Source organism: Strongyloides ratti (assembly GCF_001040885.1).
Source record: "Strongyloides ratti genome assembly S_ratti_ED321, chromosome : 1".
In the NCBI taxonomy this organism is placed as follows: Eukaryota; Metazoa; Nematoda; class Chromadorea; order Rhabditida; family Strongyloididae; genus Strongyloides; species Strongyloides ratti.
Window position 1 is genome coordinate 6,537,057 of NC_037307.1, and position 19,945 is coordinate 6,557,001.

At 22.3% G+C, this 19,945-nt stretch overlaps 6 protein-coding genes across 6 annotated transcripts; 5 read left to right on the top strand and 1 right to left on the bottom strand.

The window, feature by feature from the left end:
- Nucleotides 1-74: 74 nt before the first annotated feature.
- On the top strand, nt 75-2,157 carry SRAE_1000206300 (Hypothetical protein; the record flags this gene model as incomplete). Its single annotated transcript, XM_024649094.1, has 2 exons — nt 75-196; nt 243-2,157. 2 exons carry the CDS (start codon nt 75-77, stop codon nt 2,155-2,157), a joined length of 2,037 nt encoding a protein of 678 aa, XP_024503006.1.
- Nucleotides 2,158-2,903: 746 nt separating this feature from the next.
- On the top strand, nt 2,904-3,466 carry SRAE_1000206400 (Hypothetical protein; the record flags this gene model as incomplete). The annotated part of the gene is made up of 3 exons (XM_024649095.1): nt 2,904-2,929; nt 2,980-3,169; nt 3,206-3,466. The coding sequence occupies 3 exons, from the start codon at nt 2,904-2,906 to the stop codon at nt 3,464-3,466; spliced, it is 477 nt and encodes a 158-aa protein (XP_024503007.1).
- Nucleotides 3,467-4,364: 898 nt separating this feature from the next.
- Nucleotides 4,365-5,021, top strand: SRAE_1000206500 (Hypothetical protein; the record flags this gene model as incomplete). Its single annotated transcript, XM_024649097.1, has 3 exons — nt 4,365-4,415; nt 4,470-4,777; nt 4,838-5,021. The coding sequence occupies 3 exons, from the start codon at nt 4,365-4,367 to the stop codon at nt 5,019-5,021; spliced, it is 543 nt and encodes a 180-aa protein (XP_024503008.1).
- Nucleotides 5,022-5,271: 250 nt separating this feature from the next.
- SRAE_1000206600 (Armadillo-like helical domain and Armadillo-type fold domain-containing protein) lies at nt 5,272-8,789 on the bottom strand (the record flags this gene model as incomplete). Its single annotated transcript, XM_024649098.1, has 6 exons — nt 5,272-5,586; nt 5,634-7,982; nt 8,021-8,145; nt 8,342-8,366; nt 8,646-8,696; nt 8,748-8,789. The coding sequence occupies 6 exons, from the start codon at nt 8,787-8,789 to the stop codon at nt 5,272-5,274; spliced, it is 2,907 nt and encodes a 968-aa protein (XP_024503009.1).
- A 178-nt stretch (nt 8,790-8,967) lies between these two features.
- SRAE_1000206700 (DNA replication complex GINS protein PSF2) lies at nt 8,968-10,201 on the top strand (the record flags this gene model as incomplete). The annotated part of the gene is made up of 5 exons (XM_024649099.1): nt 8,968-9,015; nt 9,059-9,421; nt 9,475-9,581; nt 9,756-10,046; nt 10,099-10,201. The coding sequence occupies 5 exons, from the start codon at nt 8,968-8,970 to the stop codon at nt 10,199-10,201; spliced, it is 912 nt and encodes a 303-aa protein (XP_024503010.1).
- Nucleotides 10,202-15,453: 5,252 nt separating this feature from the next.
- On the top strand, nt 15,454-17,948 carry SRAE_1000206800 (SMAD domain, Dwarfin-type and MAD homology 1, Dwarfin-type domain and SMAD/FHA domain and MAD homology, MH1 domain and SMAD domain-like-containing protein; the record flags this gene model as incomplete). Its single annotated transcript, XM_024649100.1, has 4 exons — nt 15,454-15,934; nt 15,982-17,201; nt 17,250-17,590; nt 17,639-17,948. The coding sequence occupies 4 exons, from the start codon at nt 15,454-15,456 to the stop codon at nt 17,946-17,948; spliced, it is 2,352 nt and encodes a 783-aa protein (XP_024503011.1).
- Nucleotides 17,949-19,945: the final 1,997 nt, after the last annotated feature.

The window sequence follows — 19,945 nt, forward strand, 5'->3', positions numbered from 1 at the left end:
GTTTTTTCGTTTTTTATACTGTATAATTTTTTTCTTCTTATGTTTATTAACTAAAATATTTTTCAGTGTAAAATATGAGTCTAGATTTTATTGGATATTTAGTATCTATAGAATGTTCTCCAAATGGTATAATTGAAGGAAGAATTTCATCGTTAGACACTTCAAATAATACTATTACTATCGTGGAACCTATAATGTAAGCATAATATTTATGAGATTATTTTTTAATTGTTATTTAATAGGGATGGTAAAAAAACTGACAAACAAAAAATTACAATACATCATTCTAATATAAAAAAACTTCGTGTTATTGACAAACCAACAATTGATGATGTAGTTTCAATATTAGATATTGACCCAAAAGTAGTTTTAGATGAAGAAGATGAGCCTATAATAGATGTTAAAAATGTAACAAAAATACCTAGAAATGATTTATCCTCAAATAATAAAAAAAATTCTGAGCCAATAAAATTTTTAACTGAAAACGATATATTAAATCAATATGTAACAAAAATTAAAAAAGAAAATGAAAAAAGTGATTTTGATTTAAATTCTGTAAAATATTTAACTGAAGGTGATATGATAAAAAATGAATCAACTAAACAACAATCATCTAAAACTAGAAAACCTGCTGTAATACCAGTATATGAAGATCATGAGTATTCAGATGACGAGATACGTACAAAACAAATTAAAAAAAAAGATTTAGTAAAAAATGTTCAATCAGTATTTACTGCTAATGTACTAGAGCCAACCTCGACAAATACTGAAAGTGTTCCTACAGTTGCTAAGAAATTTGGTGGTGTACGAATGATTCCAACAAGTTGTATAAAATCACTAAATAGAAAAGGTAAAATAAATGCTTTAACTGATGCTATGAAGCAAGAAGTTTGTACAAAAAATTCTTCAAAAGACAATTTTATTGAAAATATTTCTCCTAAAAATACATTAAATTCTATTAATGACCCTAACCTTGGTGATGTTACTGAACATCGAGATTTTGGACAATTTAAATATTTTTTTAATCCACAAATACCAGATCCAAATGCTATTGAAGCATTAAAACAAAAAAAGAAAGATAAAAAAAATGGAGAGTGTGGAAAAGATAAAATTCATCACAAACCTAAAAATTATAAATCTAACAAATATAGTAATGATTTTGATGTGACATTAGATTATGATCTTATCAATACAGATTTTGACTTTGATTTAAATCTTTCTAAATTTAATGAAGATATGAAAGATTTAGATATTCCTAGTTCACCGAAGAAAAATAATAAGAATTATGGACATGATGAAAATGTACTTACTGATCCTACAAGAATTAAATCATGGACTATGAAAACGCGCAAAACCGTACCATCATTTAAATCACTTTTTATTCAACCTGTTACCTCTGGATTTGATTTGCCATTTTTTTCTTTAGAGGACAAAAAAGCATATATTAAAGAAGGCATTAAATACTTAGGAAAAGACATCATATATTCAACTTTAGCTGATAGACTTTTTTCATTCGTTATTGAGTCTTCATGTAGATGTGAATTTACTTTACAAAATACCGTTGTTGTTGGTGATTCAAATTCTGATCCAACGTTAGTTAAAAAACTTTCTATTCATCTTTGTAATCGATCTATTTATCAAAATGATTCCAAATCATCAGTTACATTTATTGGAGTTCCAGAAGATCCAGATTTCCCTGATATTAAATATGTTAAATCAGCCAAACAATTATCATTAAATACTAGGTGTATTATTTTATTGAGTGATGATATGAATTCTTTACCAAAAGATCTTTCATTATGGTTAACACGAATGGGTAATGGTCCAAATGCAGCTCACGTTTTTGCTATAGATTTTGAACCTTTAGGGTTATCACAGATTCATGTTCTTTTTACATGTTTTGGTCATGATGCATCTTCCAAAATTATTGGACATGGAAAACATTTTACTACAAGAATTTCTTCCTGTTCCAGTCCTACATTACACAGTGAAACTTCAACAAATAATTCACAAAGGAATTCCCGTAATGTAACAAATATAATGTTTGATAGTGATGCTGCAATATGTGATCTTGGAATCCCACTATCTTGGGTTGATGCTGAGTCACGTCAAGCTTTAAGTCAAATATTTGCCACTCAACTTCTATTCCGCCTTTAATGATGAATTTTTTTTTTTAATTTTACTAATGTTATCATAAAAAATTATGTTTTGTGAATACACCATGAAGACATAATTTAAAAAAAAAATAATTCAATTAATTGCGTTCTGTGGCTAAAGGTGATTGATTTTAAGATTTAATAAATTATCCGGACATATTGTTTTTTTTTTAAACTTTTTTTTATTGAACTTGAATCCAGTTTGTTATATTCATAGTATCATAAAAAAGTTTAAATTAATTTTTTATATTATTTATATTTAAACAAGTCAGAGTGGGTATCATTTTTTCCTTAAATTAACTCGAAAATTATCCAGGTGGGAATAGTTTTCTTTGATCATAAATAACAGTAAATTTAGAAATTATTCTTTATGAGACATGATAATATAACTTTATCATGTATAGCTAAAAATTTTTGTTTAGATAATGATGATTGTAACAATAATATACGCTTTAGTAATCCTTATATCATTTTTTAATTGACATCATCATTTTTTTTAGGTACAATTTACTTTTTTTACCATTTTTCTAGTATATTCACGATTTTTTTTCATATCTTGAAGCATTTAGTTTTATTATTGTATTGTATTTTTTTAAAAAAAGAAAAGTTAATGGTGTTTGGCACTATTTAAGTATAAGTTGTGTTCAAAGTTTATTTTTATATATTTAATAATTATTATGTTATTCTTCAATTACTTATATTAATAATTCTTTTAGTTGAACATTAAAGATCAAATCAAAATTTATCATGGTAGTTAAGTTATTGTCCAATAAGTAAGTAAAAATATTTATATAATATTTCTACTTAAATATTATCAACTTAGGCATATTTCATTAAACGTTTTTGCTGAAAACGACCATATTTTGGAGGAGAATAATACTATTGGTCATCTTATTTTTAATATTTGTGAAGTTATCTTGGTATCTATGTATAAAATTTTTGAATGTGCTGGTATATTTTTTGATTATATAACATATACCATTGAAAAAAGAATTTATTTTAGAAGGATAAATGTAAGTTTTATTGATGTTATATTAATTTTGTTTTAGAATTTTATGTACTTTTTAAATATGAGTTTAAAAAGTATTATGAATATATTAACAGTCATGTATGATCATTTTGTTTGGTGGTTAATTGATCATAGTACTATTGAGTTTTCTAAGTCAAATAGAAAAGAGGACACAGAAGAATATGGTGAAAATACTCGTTTTCTTCTGTCTTCACTTTCATTGAGTTTAACATACAAAGTATTTTTAAATGGTTTACCTTCAATTTGTAGAGAATCATTTGCCTTTTTTAAAAAACTTTAGAATATAAATTTTTTTTTCAACTAAAACTATTTAATTTTATATTCAGATAGATATATTTTCGATGTTTTATGGATTTTTTTTTATAACATTTCATATATTATCTACATCAATTTGTAAATTTTATTAAATAAATATATTTCTATAAAATTCCATTAATTTCTATTAACTTTCAACTACCTTTTTGTTTAAAAATTAAAGAATTTTTAATGATGGTATTCTCTAAAATCACTGGAGTGAATATTATTCTTACCACTTTAGTACATTTTAGTACTTAATTGTTACCGTAAAAAATTATAAAATTTTCTTATCAAAATATTAAACTTGTTTTAACCGGATTCAATAACAGTTGATTTTATCAAAAGTTCTGGAAAAGATATTAAAAACGAGGGTTTTGAGGATTTGTTACGCCTAAAATAAATTTAAATTATTTATGTAATTTCTTATTTTCTATATTACATTAATTTATGTCATCTAATAAATAATATCATTTTTCTCACATCTAATCGACATCTACATACAATCCTTTATTATTAGTATTTCTAATAAATATTGGTTATATATTATTTTAATTTTGGTAATAAAAGAATTTTTTTAAATATTATTTTTAATAAAAAAAAATAAAAAAACTATCTTAATTAGATAGATTTATCATTTAACTTTTAATAAAAATTTATATTTACAAATATATATATATAAACATTTACCTATAACATTTTAAAAGATTTATTATTCCTTAGGGCTAAAAAGGAAATGTTATAATAGGTAGAAAGTTAAAGAAAGATATATCATTTTACAGTCGTAATTTATTATAACTAAAATTTATTAAAATTATTTTTTAAAATATTTTTCTATAGACTATATTAAATAAAAATATTTTTAGTTAAAAGATATTTTTGGTATGGCTGCGCAATTTAATGATCGATGTTTTTATGGCAAATTGCATATCTTAGTAAGTAATATACTTTTCTTTTCTTAATCATTAAAATTCTTTTTTTTTTTAAAGACAGCAATGAAATTATTTATAACATTAGGAATTTTGATTTCGATTGGAGTAATAATATTTGAATTATTCAATTTTAAAAAAGCACTTTTTATAATGATTATCCCTATTTTTGTTATTGTATCAACAATTATAGCAATTATAAAAAATTCCTCTAAATTTATATGGCCAATAATTGGAATATCTTTTTTTCATTTATACTTAGCTGCAAATATTTTACTTATATTTTTATTTTATTTTATTTTTAAACCATTATATATCATAATGGTATATAATTGGGCATTCAATACAATGCATGGTGGAAAGACATTGTCTTTTTACATTTATTCTATTATAATAATTTTATTCTTAATTATTGTTTTAATATTTAGTAGTTGGCAAGCAAAAATATCTCTTCGTTTTATGAATTATATTGAATTAACAATCAAATGTTTTGATGACCAAGATTCTACTAAAGATATTGTTCAAAAGAGTGGAACAGAAATACTTTCTATACCAGTAAATTACTCTAATACAAGTTTTGTTTCTGATGAAATAAAAAGAACAATCATGTGAAAAATGTAAATTAGCTTTATTAATTTATTATTTTTTTTTTTGTTGATTTTACTCAAGTCATGTAAAAGTACAAAAGTTTTATTAATATTTAAAAGATTGTTTTATTGTCTTTAAACTAGAAAATAAATGTCATTGTTAAAGTAAAGAAAATTAGTAGTAAACCATTAATATTTACATTTTTTTTTTTAAAATTACAATAAAAATTTATTACCACAATAAAATTTTTCTTGTAAATTTTATTGGAAACATTCTAAATTAAAAGACCACGAGTTAATGAGGATGTTAAGAATGTTGTAGATAAAAATTTATCAAGCTCTTTAAAAAATTCTTCTGTTAAATCAGGATTATTAATTAAACTAGAAAAAATCTCTAACATATCTTCTTTGGTTGTGTAACACAAAAAGTTAGTGAAAAAGAATACAGAAAGTTTTAGAAAGATATGTGGACATTGGCGTACTAAAGAAATAATATATTTTAAATTTTCTCCAGAAAACATTCTTTGAAGAGTATCACTAAATTGTATTAATTTATTAGTTAAAAAATCATAACTAAAATAATCTGCCAACTAAAAATTATTAAGAAATAAAATTTAATTTCTTGATTAAAACTTACATAAATTAAAGAAACATAATTTTGAGGTGTTTTTATTGCTAAACAATTTTCATCAGTACATCCAGCACAATAATGAATAAAAAGTTTAAAATCTTCCCATGGAACAATTTCACTAATACCATCATTAAAATTAAATTTAAATTTTTTATTCTTTGCTTCATTAAATGAACTTGAAAACATTGCTTGATAAAATGTACAATTTTTACATAAAATTTCTTTTTCAATATAAATGTATTCATTGATTAATAAATTTTCAAAACAAATAAATTCAATGTTATCGCTTTGTGACGTCGGAACTTTACAACAACTAGTCTCTTTAGTAATTTCACTGTTATCAATCATATCATTACACTCTTTAAAAGCATCTTCAAGAAAAAATAATTTTTCAAATGTATTTTTAGATATAAGTGTTCCAAAAGAAATCATGATTTGAAATAAGATATCTTTATTTAACTCACCAAGTGAGTTATGTTTATCAAAGTTTTCTTGGTTAAGTAAAATCATTTTACATTTTTCTATTAATTTTTTTATTGGTTTATAAATTTCAAAATAATTTCTTCTCCTTTTTACTGTTCTAATTAAGGCAACTGAAGCAATCATAGCATTAATTTTAATATCATCATTTGATTGTTGAAGATCTATTAATATATAACTCCATCCATAATCTGTATCAATATGTTCACTAAAATCTCGATAAAGATCCTTACCATACCTACGAATTTTTGTACATTTTTTACATGGTTTAGCTAACATATGCATCATACATGAACGTCGTATTAATGTATCTAAAATTAAAATATGAAATTTAAGTTTTAATAAATTTGATATAATATTAAATGATCGGGCAAGTCTTTTCATTGCCCTTCCAGCCTTTGAATCATACAACAAATTAATACTTAAATAATTTATCCACATTTCAATAATATCATTTCTTGCTAAATATTTATGATTATTTTCATCATGACTCTGCCATGACATCAAAAAAAATTCCCCAAAAACAACCATTTGTTCATTGTTTTGTTGTTGAAGTGAATCTTTATTTTCTTGATTGTCTACTAATTCATCACCATCCTCAAATTCAAAATCTAATATATCTCTTTCAGGTGAACTAAAAATACTCCTTGTTGGAGATAAAGAGTTTGATCGTGAATGATCAGAGGGACTACATGATGCTCTTTGTGATATTAAATATCCACCTCTTGTATATCTTTGATTTCCTAAATTGTGACAATTGGCATTATTTGAACTATCTATGTGAAATGGACTACTTTCTATTTGAACATTATTTTCACTTTTGTCTTTTAATTCTAATTTACAATCTAATGGATTAGATTTTATATATGAATTAACATGAGTGAGGACAGTATTAAAAAATTTTTGTGATTGACAAAGATAAGATATCCCAACTGTGTCATGAATAAGATTTTTCAAAGATTGAATTAAAAAAATTTTTTCATTAACAGAATCACTACAAGATAAATTTTCAATAATAATATCAAGACCACCATTTTCCCTTAATGTAACACGACCCCAGGCGTCCTGGGCAAAAAAAGTCAAAATTTTTAAAAAACAAATACATTCTTTTCCCTCAAGAATCAATTTTGTTAATCCAATTTTTCCAATTGATTCACGAATTTCATATGACCTATTTAAAAATGAACAAATTGGTTCTATCCATTTTTCATATTTATATTTATCTAATTTGTATTCAAGTAATATATTAAAAAGAAAATTTGAGCATTCTGGAGTTGCCAGCTGCCTACCAGTATCTTTAGGTACTGTTCTTGCTAGAAAAGAAAGCATAAATAAAATATCATCTTTATATACAGTAAATTTGTCAGAAACAATAAGAGATGCCAATTCTGATACAGCATTGCAATCAATTATTCTTTTAGAAATTCCATTTTTACATAAAATTTTAAATGTTCTTATTGAATTTTTTTGTAATTTTTCTTCTTCACTATTTATAAATGAAGATAATTTCTCCATAAATGGTAAATTAGAAGTTATAGTTGGAAATACTTTTCTTGTTTCTAATAAGTTTCCAATTAATCTTAAAATTCCTGCTTTTATAGAGTCAGCTTTCTGAGGTAGATTTAATAATTTATCAAATATTGAAATAACATTTGGAGCAGTTTTTGTTAAACACATACAAGCTGTCATTGAAAAAAAACAACAATTTGCAATAATAGATATTGTCTCTTGTAATATTTTTAATACAATAGTTTTTTGTAACAATTCAGTACTAAGAGCTTTATTAAGCATTAGACGAATAAGTACATAAAATACACCAGCCTTCTCCCTGCTATCATCAAGAATTTCCATAATTCGATCTTTTTTACTCAATAACTAAAATTTTCAAAATTATTCATTTATATAAAACAAACTTTTTTTAATTTAGATAATGCTTTGTCAACTTCTTCATAATTGTCACTCATTAATATTGCTTCCCATGAATCAGAACCTCCTAGACTGGGGCGATCGTTAAATCGCCTTCTCTTTATATCCATTTCTGTAATAGATTATTTTAAAATATTATATATGTGTATAGAATTATATCTTATATTTAGAATCGAAACACAAAAAAAAAACACTATTATTAACACATCCAATTTATATTAAATATTTTGTTGATAATGTTTGGTGGTTATCACTGTTACATTAAGTATCTCTTATGACGTAGAACTGTTCTGAAACGATAATCTTACTTTTGTGTGGAGAAAAGTGCTTCCACTTAAGTTAACAATAGTTATGATTAATTAACTATAAAAAGTACACGTGATTTATTTAGATTTATATTTTTAAAAAATCCTTTAGCAAAAAACATTTCCTTTCATTTATTATTTGCTGTAAGGTGAAACACATATGATCAACAATGTATATTCAAATTGATATGTATTAGTTGATTAATTAATTGCCAACGTGACGTTTGGTAAGTTTACCAATAAAGTGTTGAATATTATATATATGATTAATGTATTTTAGGTGTTTTATTAGTGACATAGTACATACAAATGCATTATTGTACTCTCTTAAGGTAAAAGAATTAGTAAAAGTAAAGCCCTAGATAAAGATAATATTCGGATAAACCTGGCATATTTGAAATGTACTTACAATTTGATAACATATTGATTCCAGTAATTTGTCGTTAGCCATCAACACAACGACATTTTTTTTGACAATGTTTTTTTCTTCAAATGTCTAATTTTACATTTACATTGGATTCTTTTACAACGACAATTAAGTAAACATTTGAGAAACGAAACCATTGCTTGATTAGTGGTTATTTAATATTTTTTTTATTATTAAAATTATTTATGAATGGTATTTATAAATGGGTATCGAAGAGTGTCAGTTTATTGCAGAACAATCATTGATATCGGTATGTATAATGTATTCTTTTTTTCTTTACAAATTTTTTATAGTTTGTACCTAATTTCAATTCAGAGGAGGAAGAATATTGTTCTGCAGGTTTGGTTAAATTTGAAGCTGGATTACCCGTAGAAATTCCAATATGGATGGCATCAATCTTAAAAGCTCGTAGTAAAGGATCTATTGTAGCTCCAAGTTGGTTAAATCCTCAAAATATTGAAAAATACATTCAATCAGAAAAAAAGCAATTCACATTTACTAAATTACCTGATAATTTTTTTTGTATTTCACTGATATTAATTAACAAATTTAAAAGTGATATTGAAAATATTGATACTATTAAAATTTTGATTCAAGATCTTTGGGATAAAAGATTATGGAAAATGCGATCTTCTTTGGTAAAATTTTTTGTGCAGGTATAAAAAAAATATTTATATAACTTTTTTATGTTAAAAAAATGTGATTTCAGGAAAATATATGTCATGTGAGAATAAATAATATAACATTACTTGAGTCATGTTATGTTGGACCAATTATTTTTACTGGTTCAAAAAACTTAGATACAATCAGAAAAATGTTGGATAATCTCACCACTACGCAACCTATTGTTTTTTAATTTTTTTTTTACTAATTATTTAAAAAAAAATAGTCTTAATATATATAATTCTTTTTTATCTTTAAAAGGGTATTTTTCCTTAGATATCTAAAATTTATTTAAAAAAATTATTTTTATTGTGTAGTCAAATTTAGGAGGATGCCTACAATTTCACGTGTAATTTCTTTGGTTCCAAAAGTTAGTGGACGTACAAGCGTTCGCCATTCTGGAATGGGTTTAAAAGCAGCAGAATTTGACAATTACAAAAAAACAATGGTTGAACCATTAACTACATCAGAAAGTGTTTATAAGACATACAGAAAAATCTTCTTTGTCTTGGGAATTCCAATTATTGCTTTCACATTTTATGCTGCTTGGCGTGATCATGAAAAGCATATGTCACATGAACGTAAAGAATATGTACCATTTGACTTTCTTAACGTTAGGTTTGTTTACTCTTCTGAAAAGTTTTTTAAATCAGTTTTTCTTTAATTTTAGAAAGAAAGCTTTTCCATTTGGTGATGGCAACCACAGTTTATTCCACAATCCTTCTGAGCAATATGTTCCAGGAGTTGGATATGAAAAGGAACGCCAACATTAAGTAGAAATAAAATCATTTTATAGGCTGTACGTATTGCTGTGTTATAAAATTTATTATTTTGCTTTAAATTGCAATTTGATAAATTTGGTATTCAAGTGATTGTATTTTTACAAAATAAAAATTTATATAATTTTTTAAAATTTCTTTGGTGATTTCTCATAATTAATAGTAAACATGATCAACGACATTTTTTATTATTTACAAATGAGCATGCACTTTGCTTTTTGACGTTATTTTTTTTTTTACTCTATAATAATAAGAAATAGTTTTTTTTTCCTGTATAACATACACTTTTAGGGATGGGATGGTGATTGATCAAGACTAGATATAATTAATATAGTTTTAAAAAAAGTAAAACACCAGTAAATATTTTATATGAAAATTTTTTCTTATATTGCTAACAATGTCATGACAGTAAAGATAATTATTTTAATTAGTTTCAAAATACATTTACCAAGTTACTTTAGAATATTTTATTATTTTAACTATTATTAAAGTGTAATTTGTAATGCAACTATGTTACTAATTTTCTAAAATCGTTTATGTATAATGATACGGTTTTATTGTATTTTTTTATAATTATATTGAAAAACACCAATAAAAATGTTTGTTTAAAAAGATTTTATTGTATTAGTCAGTCAAAAAAAGTTATATATTTTGTATAAAATAATTATTTATGTTTATTTTATTATTTTTAACTAAAAATGTTTCAAAATTTTTATTAAATATATTTTTTTTTGTACTTGCATAATTATTTTTTTTTATTTAATTATTTTTTTAATACAAGTAACAATTATGGAACAAAGTAGCAAGATTTTTTCAAGTTGTGTTAATTTTAACTTAATAATGGAACATAATTGAACTTTTATTTTATCAATTTTTAGTTTATTTACTTGCACTCTTCTGTTAATAAATTTTAACGATCAATAAACTAAAAAAGTGTAATGTTATAAAAAAGTACATTGGTAATTATTACGTAGTACAATATAAAATAACAACATTATTTTATATTTTAAAATATATATTTTATTATGCCATATTTCTTTTACATTATGTTAATTTTACAATGATTAATGAAAGTTTTATACTTGAATAATATTGTAAACATTTTCTTTAACTATTTTAAAATAAAAAAATAGCATTAAGCTTTTAGAAATTTTAGAAAATTGAGAAGAAAAAAGAGCATTTATATAATTTAATGATGTTATATATCTATTAAAAAGTTAAATTTTGTTTTAAAAAAGCAACTGTCAAAATATCTAGAGAAATGAAACAATTTGATGGTAACTTTTTCAATTTCAAATATAATAGTTATTAATAGAAATTGTAGGAAATTTATAACAAAAAAAAAGCTATTTTATTTAGTAAAACTATTAACATGCTTTTATATCTAATTTTATATTTAACAATTAAATACTTTATTCATTAAAATTATATTTAATTAGTTAGTAATAATGTACAAAACTACTTTAATTTAATTTAAAAGTATGACATAGAAATAAAAAAAATAAAGTGGGATGATTGTTGTATTTATATTTTTTTTTATGACATTGTAACATTTATTTCGATTATCATCTACATTTTAAAAGATTTAACTTAATTATTTTTATTATTCATATCAAATTTGTCATTTATCTTTTAGTATTTATATGAATGTTTCTTATAATATTAGGCTGTCTAAAATGAGATATTTTTTTTTCTACATTATTTTTAAAAAGCGCATAATTGAGTGAAAATTTCAATTAATATTAAGAGCCATCTAAAATAATAAAAATTTTTTCAATGAAAAATTAATTTATTTATTCTTTCAGAATAAAAATTTGCATTACTGGAAGAAATAAAGTTTTTGAAGACTTTTTCAGATTTAATTATAATGCATTTTTTTCGATTTGGCTCAGTGTGATTTGGAATTGGTGGTTTCACTATTTTTTATGAATCTATAATAGGTCAATCTTTGAGAAGATGATTAAACAGTGATTGTAATCTACTTTGAGATAAATTGGGGCTTCATTTTTATTCAGTGCGCTTTTTATTTTTATAAAGAATTCATTTTTTACTGCAAGTTACATCGCATTCTAAAAAAGAATTATTTTTGTTTCTCAAAAAAGTGAAGAATCAAACTAAAAACGACAGTTTTTACTTTTCAGTCACCTTGTGAGATAAACATTAGTCTTTTTTTTTGACTTTCAATATATTTCCAAGTAGTTAAAAATACTAAGTTTTAAAACCTTAAAGAATTTCAATAATTTTCTAAGAGTCTGTTTTGAATCAGATTCAATAGAGTTTCTTAACTGTTCATTATCAAAGACTAAATTTAATCTTCATTTTTAAGATCCTCATTTTTTATTCTTAAACATTCTTAACTATTTTTAAACAATTGTAGCATTCACAAAGGTCTGCCAAAAAAAAAACTATTAATATTTTTGTAGTTTTTAATGTATTATCCCTCTTTTATACTCAAAAAGAAAAATAATACGGATTTTGCGTTTTAATACCATCGTAATAAATTAAAAAATAAAAGTGATAAACTTTCACTTCTAGCATAATTTATATGTCATTGTATATGAGAGATTCAAAGGATATTAAAAATGCTTATCTATATTAAAACATGGCTAGTTATTAATTAAAACCAGCCGCTAAAAATGCGCATAAAAAATAATGCATTTTATTTTAGTCAGCTTAATATATTTTGAATTAGTTTAAAATTTGATATCTAATCTAAAAATATCTTTTTGTGAATATAAAGATTATTATTTAAGTGATATTTTCAAAAATGTAATTTATTTTTTTATTAAAGTGATGTAAATTACTAGAATTGTTAACATTTCTTGAAATGTTATCAGTTTTACAATTTTAAAAAAAAATGAAATCCAATCTCAATTATAATTTTTTCTATAAAGTTAATTATAAACATATTCATTATCTTTTATAAAACTTTTATTACTTTAAGGTTGTTATTTGTATAAAATATTCCATACTTTATGATAAGAAAGTTTTTTATTAAATAAATAGTGTTAAAAAGATTAATCATATCAAAAATTTTAGATTACCTTATTTGCAAAATAATATTTAACATACCATATTTGTAATTTCATTAACATTATAATATAACTAGAAATAAATTTATAATACTAATTATTATATATAATAAAAGTTTTATCATTTAAATTAAATTTTAGATACTAAAATGTTGTAATATTTTCATGAATAGACAACATTTTGTAAAAATATTTTATAACATTTGAAAAATTGTACTTTAATAAGCTTAACTATTTAGTAATTGTATGAAAATTTAATAAAATTTACTGTATTTATATTATATTAAAATATTATAGTAGTAAATCTTTATTTAACTTTATTTTACAATATCATAAGATTCTGATATAATGTGAATAGTAGTGTTACACAAAAATACAATTTTAAACAATTGTTTTTAACTATCCTATATTTTTGTTTGTATAAATCATAACTAATTTATGTAAATTATTATATTAATATAATAATCAAAAAAAAAGTATTCTTTTTCAAATTTAAAGTTAATTTTTTGTATCCAACAAACTTGTTTTCCACAATATAAGATTCTATATACTTTTATACAAAAATTAAAATACTATTCATTTTAAACAAAACATTTTTATTCTTAGTGTATTTCTGTATGTTGAATTGTCCAATAAGTAACACCTTTTTATTAGATGTAACTTTATCGAACAAAATACCATTTTTATCTTAAATATACAAACTTTTCTATTATTTTCTTATCCAACTACATTATAAATTCTTTAAATATTTATATTTTTAAAAGTAAATTTTTAATATCAAATGATAAAATTACTATTTTCAAACAATTATTAGCTTCATAAAATTTTTAAGAAGAAATAATTGCCATTAGGAGAATATTTGTAGAATCGACAATTGTAAACGAAAGATTATTTTAATATTTTTATTGCAAAAATTTTAACTATTGTAATATCATTAGAAATATAAAATTATAAATTTTTAAAGCAACAAAAAAAGTTTAATTAATTTTTTTTTTCAAATGAATATGAAATATTATATTATATTTCATCACTTTTTTTTGAATTTTCATAAATTTATAAAAATTTAATTATTTATTAAATTAAATTTTACTTTATATGTTTAAAATTTTATATTAAAAATCAAGCCAAAGAATATATATTAGCTTAAATTATCTATAATTAAAAGATAAAAAAGTAGAATAGATGTTTAATTCTTACATAATTTAAATATTTTGACATTTTTTAATTAAACAAATATTATAATTTAGTATCCATTAAATATAATATCATGTTTCTATTTTATAGTATCTTTTTTTTTTTTAAATTCATATATGTTATTTTATAATTTATTTTCAAAAAGATGAATACTTTATGTTGTGGATTAATTAATAAATTAAAGTATTTAATCATTATATTTTATCAAAAATGGCAAACTTTAGTTATTTCTAAAAAATTTTCTATCGTTCATATATATATATATATATGCTTAGTATTTTAACTATATTTTTTATGTTATTATCTACTTTATATATATAAAATATAATAAATAAGGTAGTGTTTTTATTTTATAACATATTGGTACTTTTTTGTGATCATCTGTTACTATTTTTTTAACATCTGGTGTAATATTATTAAAAAATTTTTTATTTTTTTAGTTAGTGATTATCATGTATAATATATATATTTTAAAAATGTTTAGAATTTATAATACTCTAAAAGTTATTATTCAAAAACACTAAGTTGACAGTTTTGTTATGATGATATAAATGAATTGAATTAAATAATTTTATAGATAAAAAAAACATCATTATATTTATAGAAAATTAAAAAGTTTTTTTTTGATAATTTTCAATTAAATTTTTTGTTAATGTTCATATTAGTTGTGTTAAAAATATAGTTGTCCTTTAATAATATATATTTGGTTAGAGAATAATACACAAAAATTTATTTGCTAATGTTACTTTAGTTTTTAACTTTGTGTTTTGTGTGCTGGTAAATTTTTTAGTTGGCGGATTGTTTTTTGCTATCTTATAACGAATTAAAGTATTGGCAATCATAACACTAAGTAAACGCAACACCAATATTGTTAAAATATAATTATATTTATATAAATAATGCGAATTTATCTTCATTTTTACTTTTAAAAATGTATTAAAAAAATTTTTTTTCCACCGACTTGAAAATTTTTAGTATTTTTCAGTGTATTCGTTCTTTTCAAATTAAATGTCATAAAGAATGGCAGTACCTCAAACTATTATTGGACCACGCCCTACTGTATCAGATTCATGTTCTACTATTACACATTATTTATCACAATATATAGTTGAGGATGATGTTCAATTTGCTAAAAAAGCTATTGAATCATTAATAAAAAAATTAAAAGATAAAAAACCTGAATTAGAGCAATTTCTAACGGCTATATGTTCAAAAGGTGGGACCCCTACAAGTTGTATAACAATTCCAAGAACATTAGATGGTAGATTACAAGTAGCCGGAAGAAAAGGATTTCCACATGCAGTATATGCAAGAGCTTTTAGATGGAAAGATCTTTATAAAAATGAATTGCGCGGAAAATCAGGATGTGAACATTCTTTTGATCGTAAAAGTGATTTAGTTTGTGTTAATCCATATCATTATGATAGAATTGTTGCACAAACATTTGATGGTGATTCAAATATTGTTTCATCCATCTATTGTAATGGTAAGAAAAGTACAGGTATGTTAATTTTTTATTTAAAACATGGAAACATTTTGATTTTTTAGATTCCCAACATCAACGTAGGCATACAATTTCTACTCTTTCACAGAATAATTTTATGCGCAATCTACCTAAAAGTCAGGCACAAAATATTTCTAATGTGTCATCTTTACCTCAGTGTAGTATAGCTTCACCAATAACATCATATGTAAATTGCGATATTGCGACCCCTTCTAATATTGGTATTTCCACAAATTTTGGATCTGTACCATCTAGTCTTTCAGACTTTAATTTGCTTTCACCAGCAAATAATATTGATGTCCACAATTTAAATTCAATTTTGGTAAACACAAGTATACCTAACGCCCAGGCAAATAATGCAATTACTAATCTCGTTAATACTAGTACATTTCAAACTTCTCCTCTTCCAGGAATTAATTTATTGTCTTCTTCAAATCCAATAAATTTAGTTACTTCAGCGACTAATGAATTAAATTTTGCAAATTCATTAATGTCATCACAAAACTTAATTTCACGAATTCCAAATGTTTCACAATCAAATCATTTAAATTCTCAACAACGTATTGATCATCGGCTAATGCCTTTTTTTTCTTTACAAAATATTGAAACTGATGAAAATTCTTCTAAAACTCCAAGTCAATCATTAAATTCAGATTCAAACTCACCATTAAATATTGATTCTTTATCATCTCCATCATTGTCAAATATTTATGAATCAGCAGCAAATAGAATTGATTCTAACTTTCGTACTAACAATTTAGAAGAAGGGGAATCATTAAATGATAGTAATATTAACTTTGAAGATACTATTAATAGAGTTGCAAATATGCAATTTAATGTTAATTCACAATCATCTACAAGAGGTATCCCACAAGAAGAGTTAAATTTTATAAATGCTACTAATATTGGTCATATAAATAATATTATTGAACGCCTAAAGACTGTTCAATATAATAAACTTATAGAAGAGTACAGTAAACCATCCTGGTGTACATTAAAATATTATGAAAGAACAAAGTGGATTGGTGAAAATTTTTATGTTCGAAAGGATGTTGTTAGAATAAGAGGTTCAAAAAATGCTATTGAAGAGTTACTTGAGGGGTCTCCTATTAAAAGAGCTAAATATGATTGTCAAATTTTTGATGTTTCAAGGTATTTTACTCAATATCCAGTAGCAATAGATAGTGTAATCAAAGGAAGACGTTATGTAATGGAAGGTTGTTATTTAATTTATCATCAAAATGGTGATGTTTGGGTTGAAGTAGTAAGTGCATTACCAATTTTTGTTGAATGTCCCTATTTAAATTTGGAGGCTGGACTTGAATTTGACAATGGAATGAGCCATTGTATATGTACCGGTGGACCTGTTAAAGTTTTTGATTTACAAATGTGTATAAATAAAGCTCAAGAGGGATATAATCACTCTGTGTTAATGAAATATGAAAAAGATAGAACTGTTACTCCAGAGGTATCTTATTTATTAATACCAAAGAAAAGAACTGATATTGATTCTTTGGATTGTTCTGAAATTTTAAAATCTGCCTTGCGAATGTGCTTTTTAAGATTTTCATTTACCAGCCCATGGGATCAACATGATAAAATTGTTAATAAAATTAGTGACACAGCATGTTGGATTGAAGCTCGATTTGATAAGTAAGTTTATATAATTAAAAAATATATCAATTAAAAATTATTTTTTAGGGCTTTCAATTATCTTAATCAATTATTTGAAGCATATAAAGGTGAGATTAAATTTAGAGAAACTATCCCTGAACCTGACAAAACTCGTCGTGAAGGTGACAATGACTTTACAAATGAAACTATTGAAGAACGAAATTGTGAAAATATTGAAAATGATAGGTGTAATCAAGGTCAAAGTAATGAAGAATCTCAAACTGATATGAATGAAAAGATGAATTATAATGTTGATGATATTTCTAAAAATCAAAATATTGTTGTAACAGAATATTCTGGTGAAGACAATGCATCAAACCATTCGATTGCGGATTAAATATATAGATTTATTATTTAATGATCTAAACTATTTTTGGTACTTATTAGTTACTTTTTCTTGAATAAAATTAATAAAAAAACAATAATAAAAAACTTATTATAAAAAAAAAAGTTTTATTTTTGTTTGTAAATACATTTTTATAAATTTTTTATTATTAATAGTCTATTAGAAATAAAATTTGTCATAAGTTGAATATATCATCATGATTATCGTAAATAATTTTTTGATTTGAAAAAAAAGATTAGCTATTATTTTAAATGTTCATTTTTTTTTAAATATATTTAGAATTGTTTATATTATCACATGAAGTTTATGTAATTTAAAGTTAGAAAAAAATAGCTTTCTTTTTAATAGATTAAAATGATAAGAAATTTTAAAAAATAAAAAATATTTCGTGATATAATAAATATTATATTTAAAAAAAATATTTTATTTAAATCTTTATGCAAATTTATTAAATGTCTTTTGAAATAATTTTCAATAATTAGTCAATATATAAGTTTGATAATAAATACAATTATTTTATTTAAATATTAATATGCGCAAGAAAATAAAGATTAAAAGAATCAAATTGTATAAAATGCCTTAAATAGATATTGATTCTACATTATTATGAAACAACGTTAAAAAATGTCTATAGTAAAATTATATAGTCAGTGTATCAACATCATATAATAATTTATACTCTTGTATATTTTTTATTTTGTGTTTTATTTATCTTACACAACTATAATTTTTTTTTTATTTTAATATATATATGGTTTGCCGATGCCTTAGTTTATATGACTAAATTTATCTTCTTTTATTTTATTGATGTATTCCAAAATAATATTTATGATCTTTTTCACATATTAAATATTATCAATAATTCTTTCTATTACAATTTTTATTTATCTTTATATTTTCTATTTTAAAATAATATAAAATTTTACAATATTGTCCTTATATTATAAAATTTATCTATCTTCTACCATAATCGTTCTTCCATTTTAACAATTTATCTATACAATATATACCTATCTATTAAAAAAAATTATTATTACATTTTCTTATTAATTTTTTTTTATTTATTTATATATTTAATGTCAACTTTAATTATCCTTTCAATATTCCTTTTTTTCCAATTTTTAAAAAAATCTTTTATAAGCTATATTACTTTTATTAAAATAATACTAGAATAAATTGTTTATAAATTTTTTTTTGTTGATATAATAAAATAATAAGACAACACTATGAACAAATGATTTAATTTTTTTTTAAAAAAAAATACAAAACTTTACCATCTCAGAATTTAAAGTTTTTTTTTATTAAAAATGTCATATATTTTAAAAGACTCATCATCAGGATTAACATTTTTTTATTACTACGAAGTGGTTTCTTACTACCAAAGTATATATCAACTTTTGTTGATAATAATATATTTATCAAAATGTCATACATTTGGGGAATTTTAATTTTCATTATAAAAAAAAAACTTTTTTAAAATTTAAAGGTAAGAATTCTTTGGCATTATAATAACTTTTTACTACTGAATCTAATATTTAATGATTTTAAATTAAAATAACTATTAAATTTTCTACTACTTAATTATTAATAATAAAAAACAAAATTAAAGCTTTTTAATAACAACTTAAAAAAAGTTTTTAGTATACAATTAGATTTGTTAACATGTTAAAAAAACTACAGAATTCCTATTAATAATTAAAAATTAATAAGATAAACTTTTAAAAATTGTTAATAAATAATTTTGATTAAAAAAAATTACATATTATTAAAAGAAATAATAGGAAGACAATGACAATGTAACTAAATTTTTTATGATAATGTATACTTTACTATATTTATTGTATTTCAATTTAAATATAACATAGTCTAAGATTAAAGTAATAGGTATTTTTTGTCCATAATATGTAAAAGTTTTCATTAACATGTTTTCTGAAAATTTCGATTTTCTTTCCAGATCATTATTTTTTTTTATATAAATTTATGATTCT